The sequence below is a fragment of the Chenopodium quinoa genome, unplaced genomic scaffold (genome assembly GCF_001683475.1).
Source record: "Chenopodium quinoa cultivar QQ74 unplaced genomic scaffold, ASM168347v1, whole genome shotgun sequence".
NCBI classification, from domain to species: Eukaryota; Viridiplantae; Streptophyta; class Magnoliopsida; order Caryophyllales; family Amaranthaceae; genus Chenopodium; species Chenopodium quinoa.
The window spans coordinates 2,044,484-2,052,291 of NW_018744092.1; the positions used below are offsets into that span (position 1 = coordinate 2,044,484).

Sequence of the window (7,808 nt, forward strand, 5' to 3'; positions counted from 1 at the left end):
GTTACTCAAACCTCCAAATGATCTTAAGGTAATATAATGTATAATTGGGTCTTAATCCTGATCATGCGCTTTTGATTATACAAGTAATTGCTCTTTGTTCAGGAAATTCAAGTATAGCTTGAATAGTAGATTAAATTTAAATCAAGCATAGGATTAGAGTGGCCAAATTTCCTTGAGAATTATATTTCTTGGTTGCACTATAATTACAAAAACTACAACCATAGTCTACAAGATGCTACTATTAATAGGTGATCCAAAAATGAAAGATGAAATATTTAGCAGATATAATTTCTAGATAATCCTAGATCGTTTCTGTGTTCAAAAATAATCCCCTGCTTCATCTTTCTAATAAAGTCCTCACACCTTTTGTTCAATTCCTCTGCACCCTCGTCGTCTTCATCCTCATCATCGACTATATCGTTGTGATCATCATAAACATCATCATTTTGCTGATGTACACGAGCAACTTCACATTCTGAAACCACCACTTTCTGATGCTGAACTTGAAGTACTTCAGTTATAACAGTCTCTTCAACTGTCAAGAATCGCGCTGTTTTTACATCAGTGCTAATATTCTGTTCTGAACTTACAGCAGAAAACTCTTCTTGCTGTTTTCTCTGATCACCTAGTACAACTGGTCTTGGCAAACTCTGAGCTGCATTACTAGTACTACTGCTGTAATCAGAGTTGCTGTCCTGAGACGATGACATCGAAAGCGAAGACGAGCTTTTAACAAGGATTACTAAAATCCCATTACAGATAAGGAACACATGGTTCCTGTCAATGTTGAATTTCAGAATAGAAGTAAGATGTACACTACTGTAGGATTTCATCAAGTGTAAGATTAGTAAGACTGATGAAGATGAGAACAAGAAAAGAGAGTAAAAATATGCAGATTGCATTTTCTTCATTGATTTAACTATGTTGAATCGTACTGATTGCTCCATTTTTGAGTAAATTTCTGGGTTTTGAATGATTGATCAAAATCTTAATATACCAAAGTTTTTAAAAAATGGAAACTTTGGTATAAGAGAGAAAATATGTGAATAGATAATATGAGAAGAGATGAGATGGTTTGAATGTTCTGATATTGAAGTGGTATTTATATAGTGATATAATATAAAGTTTTTGAGATAGCAATTATGAAATTAAAGGTGGGGTTAAATTAAAATTGATGTTTTTGGCAGAATTTGTGTGAAATTTTGAGAACAGGAGAAGAAAGGTGGAAGTTTCAAAGGAGACCAAAAAATTGAAGTCGGCTAATTTTTTATAAAAATGTTTTTGGTTTTTGGTGGGACAAAAAAAGATTTCCAAACCAATTTATTACCTATCTTTTGCCCCGTGGCATACTTCTTCAATGATGAATTACTTAATATTTTCTTTCTTTCTTCTTTTGTTGCTAATTGAAGACATAATGTGATTTAATAAGCAATACTATTTAATCATTAACACCCCCGCCGTATACAAATTAATTGTTATCCGTCAATTGTGAAATTTTGTTCTAAAGTCCTAATTAAGGATCTTATGATGTGGCAGTCATCGACAATTGCTCTGTCAATTCAAGTTGATGATTTGGATTTAGGTCAGGCTGAAACGGGTTCATTTAGTTGTCAGATCCGTTCAAATTATTAATTATTTTTTGTACAATTTTAATTTCTATTTATGGTCATAATCTAGTCGGCTTATGATAGGTTGTCGTAAACCTGTTAAAAATAAATTCCTAACAAAACTAACTAATAATATAGAAAAAATTGCATCAAAGGATCTTTTAAATGCACTTGTTTGCAAGGAAGGACCTTTTAAATCTAAAGTGGCATAGAAGGACCTTTTAAACGTTTTGGGTGGTGGCTGGAGACCTTAATGTCGGAAAATGGGAACTGACCACAAAAATCCAACGTTGACCACCACGTGAGTGGCACATGACTACTTAAACCTTTTTTTTCTTTTTTCCCACGTTTCCTTCCCTTTTCCCCTAACCCTTTTATTTCGGGTGTTGTTAAACGTCGCTCCCAAACTACAACCCGTCGCTCACATTTATTTCATAAAATTCTGTATTTGCCCCTCGTATATAAATACTCACGACACTCATTCACGACACTTACAACACATTTGACGCTCGTACTTTTCTCTCTAAAATTTTCTCTCTCTAAAAATTAAAATTCTCTTCAAAAATTAAAAAAACAGAAAATTTGGGAAAAAAAAATCTGAAAATCCAAAAAAAAAAAAAAACAGAAAATAAAAAAGAAAAAGAACAACAACCACCAATCCAAGGAGGCTAATCCAATGGCGGATCGGAGGCGAATAAGGGTGACTTAGAGCGGTCGTGGCGACGGTGTGGGAGGCGGCGAGCAGGTATGTGGTTGCGGTTGTACGTTAATTTGTAAAAAAAAAAAGTTTCGGAAAATCAGGGACATCCGCCTGAAATTTCCGGATGAAGCCGGAAATTTCAGGCAGATGTCCCTGAATTCCGAAATTTATTTATTTATTTATTTTTTTTTTTTATTTTTTGCTTTTCGTGCTTTATATATATATATTTTTTTTTTGTTTCTCATGATTAATGTTATGTTTTTTTTTTGTTGTGATTAATATTTTTTAAATAACCGATTAAAATTAATCTGAATTTTTTGTTTTTTTTTCTCATGATTAATGTTATGTTTTTTTTTTGTGGTTAACATTTTTTTTTCGTGATTATTCCGAAATTTTTTTTCTCATGATAAATGTTTTTTTTTCATGCTTAAAATATTTTTTTTTCGTGATTAATATTCTTTAAATAACCGGTTAAAATTATTCCGAATATTTTTTTTCCTCATGATTAATGTTATGTTTTTTTTTCGTGCTTAACATATTTTTTTTCGTGATTAATATTCTTTAAATAACCCATTAAAATTATTATTATTAGTAATGTTATTAGTTTTAGGATTGTTATTATTAGTAGCAATATTACTATTATAATTATTGTTGTTATTTTATTATCATTGTTGGGAATATATTATTATTGTTGTTAATAGTATTAGTACCATTATTATTTTTGTTGTTGTTGTTGTTTTGTAATGTTGTTAGTAGTATGTTGCGAAATTTACGGTTTATAATTATTATTATTATTGTTATTGTTATTAATATTGTTACGGTTGACATATTTTTTTTGCGTGATTAATAATTTTTTAATTACCGATTAAAATTATTATTATTAGTAGTGTTATTAGTATTAGGGTTGTTATTATTAGTAGCAATAGTACTATTTTTATAAGTATTGTTGTTATTATTATTATCGTTGTCGGGAATATTCTTATTATTGTTGTTGTTATTAGTATTATTACCATTATTATTGTTATTGTTATTATTGTAATATTGTTTTTTCCACATGAATTTGAATATTAGTAGTTCAACTTTAATATCATAGTTATATTTGTAATTATTATTGATATTTGATTTTGTACTTATTTAATGTAGATTGAGGGTTCGGGTGCTCATCATGCAATATCAAGACGTTTGAATGCGTCTGTTAGAAGGGAGTCGGGTCGTTTGGTAAAAACGGGGGCACCGTATCATCATGAGCAGCAATATGGGTCTCCTGGTACTTGGTCGGGGGAGCATCAGTCGCAAGGGAGCCTCCCAATGTACTCGTTGCCCATGAAAACATAACCGACGAGGAAATTCTGATTTGTCGGTGTCACACCAACTATCTCAAAGAACGGCATCCCGTATCGGTTGGTCTTGTAAGTGGAATCCATACCGATCACATGTGGGTACGTCCGTAGTATGTCTATCGTGACTGGGTGCACCATAAAGGCATGTTGTAGAACGCCGAGATCATCAGACATGACCCAGTAAAGATACTGACTCTGTCTCGCCAAATGAAGAAATTGCTAAACAACTCCTCTCCCATCAGACATCTCCATTCTCAAGTCATTCCGGCAGTTGTAAATGTGTCTGATGTTTGGATGATCATTAGGAAATTGCTCTGCAACAGTCGCCATGATGTTACGTGGTGCAACCTTGGACTTCGTCATGTCACGCACAACCTTCTTCGCATCCGGGCTCAATCCACTAATTTTACGATGACCCTCCTGATACACAATCATTTGATGGTTATGGGTCCCAGTTGCATCATTTTTTGCCCCGATCTTCCAACTATCGGTGATAAACTCGTAGTATATCTTGATGTAGAAAGGACAACCATTAGCTTTGGTCTTTGTGTCCTTTCGAATAGCGCCCTCCAAATCTCTCGGCTTGCTCTTTCGTCCCCGATCACATCTCAAATACCGATAAGGCCTCCCATCTCTAGTTTTGTTGTACGACGACTTAACCAAAATAAATCTAAGATTTATGGAAACAGCATCCGCCCATTTCACTGCATCTTCAAACGTTGGAAAATACGTGTCCGTCACAAAATGCGCACTATAATTCACACCGTCACATCCGTCTTCAAATTCCGCATCCTATAAACATAAAAGAAAACAAACAAAATTCCACAATATTACAAATCACAATACTAATATATTTAAAACTATAAAACAACAACATCATCAACAATAATCATAGCCATTAACTAATATTATCACATTAATTAATATCATAACATTAACTTACATCACAACAATAAAATAATATTAACTATCATTAACATTAACTAATATCGCAAAAAGAACAAATATTAACTAATAATACTAATTACTCAACTTATCACCAAAATAATAATAATACTAATTACTCAAATATTAATTAACTAATAACACTAATTAACTAACTAATAACACTAATTACCTAACTAATAAAACATATTAACTAACTAATAATACTAATTACCTAACTAATTATACTAATTAACTAACTAATAATGCTAATTAACTAACTAATAACACATATTAACTAACACATATTAACTAATAACACATATTAACTAATAAAATATTAACTAACACATATTAACTAATAACACATCAACTAATAATACTAATTAACTAACTAATACATATTAACTAACACATATTACTAATAACACATATTAACTAACTAATACTACTAATTAACTAATAAAACTAATTACTCAAATTATCACCATAAAATTAAAAATCAGAATAACACAAATACATAGTGAACTGCTATCATGCGATTACATTAATTACAAAAAAAAAAAAAAAAAAAAATCAAGACAAAAGGGACATCCGCCTTAAATAATTGGATCTTCCATGGTAGATCCGCCTGAAATTTCCGGATCCACCATGGAAGATTTGGAAGTTCTAGGCGGATGTATAGTTGTATACTAGATTACTAGCTAGATTACTAGATTACTAGCTATATGCTGACATTCTAAGATTTTTGTGCTGATGTACGCATTCTAAGATTTGTTTATATGCAATTGTTACGCCTCTGCTTATGTATACTTGCTCAATTAAACTGTTTAAAAAGTTGAAATATCAACCACAATGTCTCTATACAGAACTCCAATAAAGGGTTCATCTCCTTAATAAAATGTAAAAACCATGTAATTGCACTTTTTAATTATGCCTATTTAAATAATTAATAAATTAAACTAAAAATTACGGCAACAAAATTACGCTAGACTATCACGCGCAACGCGCGCGATAGGACTACTAGTAGTGAAATAAAATTTAAAATGAGTTCTCTGATAATGGCGTGGCATGATAATAGATCACTTCCCTAAAATTGACTTTGTCCCCCTCCTCCCTACGAGTACACGCAGAGGAGAAGGAGGTTATTATATAGTTAATGTAATCAATACCAATATAGTTTACAATCAAGCAAAAAACGACTAGGCTATTTTAGGACATAATAATGTAGTCAAAACATACTACAAAAGTGGGATATATAGAGTAGGCAAAAGACTTGTATTATTTTAAGGCTTGTTCACTTTACCTTATTTTTACTGAATTGAAATTATTTTTAATAAATTGAAATTATTTTAAGTTACTAGATATTACTGAACTAAAATTATTATTACTGAACTAATATTATTTTTATTGAACTAAATTTATTTATACGGAATATTTTTTTTAAGATGAAGTTAACAAGGCCTTATTAGTTTGTTTAACGTGTGTCTACATTAAATTAGAAAAATAAATATTTCTCGACAACTTATTGTCAAAATAAAATTAAAAAATAAAAATAAAGGAGTAAATTTGAGATTGGTGAAGCTATAACGAAAACAATTTAAATTTCTAATTTCATCAATTTATATCAACTAGGGATTTCGACGCGCGCGATGCGCGTTATAGTCAGTCTTTGAAAATAGTTTTTACAATTGGCTCTAATGCATGTATTTTTGCATGGTAATTTATCATAACTATTTACATATAGACAATAAATGTGTTATATGTTGTATAATTATAACTTGTTATTTGGCATGATTTTAGGGTACTTTTGAACCTTGTTTTCGTTATTAATCGACATCAAAGTTCATTTTTTATCCTATTTTTATGCAAATTTTGTACCATCCATGCTTCACCGGTTGTTTGTGTTTTTGATGTAATGTAGCTATTTTTAGCACTATGGACATGATCAAGCATGAGTGAGCAAGGATAAGGGCAAGCTTGGTTGATAGAGCCATGGAGGAAGAAGGAGGAATGCCTTAAAGGGAAATGAAAAGCTTTTGGAGAACCTTGAAAGGTCGTTTGCGTAAGCGTCAACTTCAACCAACCATAACTTTTGATCTTATAAGCCTTTTGAAGCGATTCAAATTGGAGATTAAACTTCGTCTCAAGAGCTTTCCAACGACTGGTCACAAGTCCATTTCCGACAAGAAACGTAGAAGTTACAGCTTCCCAAAGTTAAGCAGTCTAGGCAGGGCATCCTGCACGGACGTGCAAGATGATAGCACGTCCGTGCCAAAAGCTGCACGTCCGTGCAGACCTTGGCAGAAGCTTCTGCCTCCATTTTGGCCCTCCTGCACGTCCGTGCCAAACTTGGCACGGCCGTGCTTAGCCTTGCACGTCCGTGCCAAATCTAGCACGTCCGTGCAGACCTGCAGTCGAACTTCTTCCTTGTTTTCTCCGTCCTTTTTATTTGGGGGTCATATAAATACCCCTTTAGAGCTCATTTGTACGGGGGATGCAGTTTTTTTAAAGCTTTCCTCTTAGTTTGTAGTCTTAGAACATTAAATTCTCAAATCATTAGTTAGTTCTTAATTTTTAGCTTGGAAGCATTCAAATTCAATCATTGTAGAAGACAAAATCCACCATTGTTGCTCACTTTGAAGCTTCATAGTAACCATTTCTTACTCATCTTTTCTACTTCTCTTTACTTTGTTGTTGATTACTTGCTTAATTCTTGCATGCTTAGATTGTTAATTAGCTTAATCCTTAGTTTGAACTTGTTCATGAATTGCTTGAAACCTCTAATTGCTTTAACCTCCATGGATTGTGAGTAGTCTAAATTCTAGGGTTTGGGTAAAACCCTCAATGTAGTCACTAATTACTTGTTGCATGTGCTAATTTGGTTGTTGTGGGATGATGATGATTAGTTGAGCTTAAGTGGTTTAATTGCTTAGTTCTTGTATATGGCCATTGCTAGAACTATTTATCCAAGCTTTCTCAACGAAGGATCGAGAGATGAACTTGAGTTAGCTCCCTTATGCTTAATTGACCCGAAATGCCATGAGAATAGGGATTACCGGTCAAGGGAATGTTTATGTCATCGTGATTATGCTTTAACACTTGTTTTATGCTATGTAACCACGAGAGTAGGTTGTATTCACGATTCAAGTAATCCCTCTAGCTTGAGAGAGTAGTTGGGTGCTTTAGATGACTTCCCCTAATTTGTCCCATTAATTTACCTTGATTGTAGCATGC

The 7,808-nt window shown here is 32.6% G+C and overlaps 1 protein-coding gene across 1 annotated transcript; it reads right to left on the reverse strand.

The window, feature by feature from the left end:
• Positions 1–3,866: 3,866 nt before the first annotated feature.
• LOC110691706 lies at positions 3,867–6,894 on the reverse strand. The gene is made up of 2 exons (XM_021868641.1): positions 6,871–6,894; positions 3,867–4,439 (listed from the first exon to the last, which is right to left on the reverse strand). The coding sequence occupies exons 1-2, from the start codon at positions 6,892–6,894 to the stop codon at positions 3,867–3,869; spliced, it is 597 nt and encodes a 198-aa protein (XP_021724333.1).
• Between the last annotated feature and the right edge of the window lie 914 nt (positions 6,895–7,808).

Excerpts from the sequence above, each read along its gene's own strand:
- LOC110691706 (XM_021868641.1), bottom strand. The coding sequence starts at position 6,894 with ATGGAGGCAGAAGCTTCTGCCAAG. Across the intron at positions 4,440-6,870 it reads AGGCAGAAGCTTCTGCCAAG|GATGCGGAATTTGAAGACGG; the intron begins GTCTGCACGGAC and ends TTATGTTTATAG.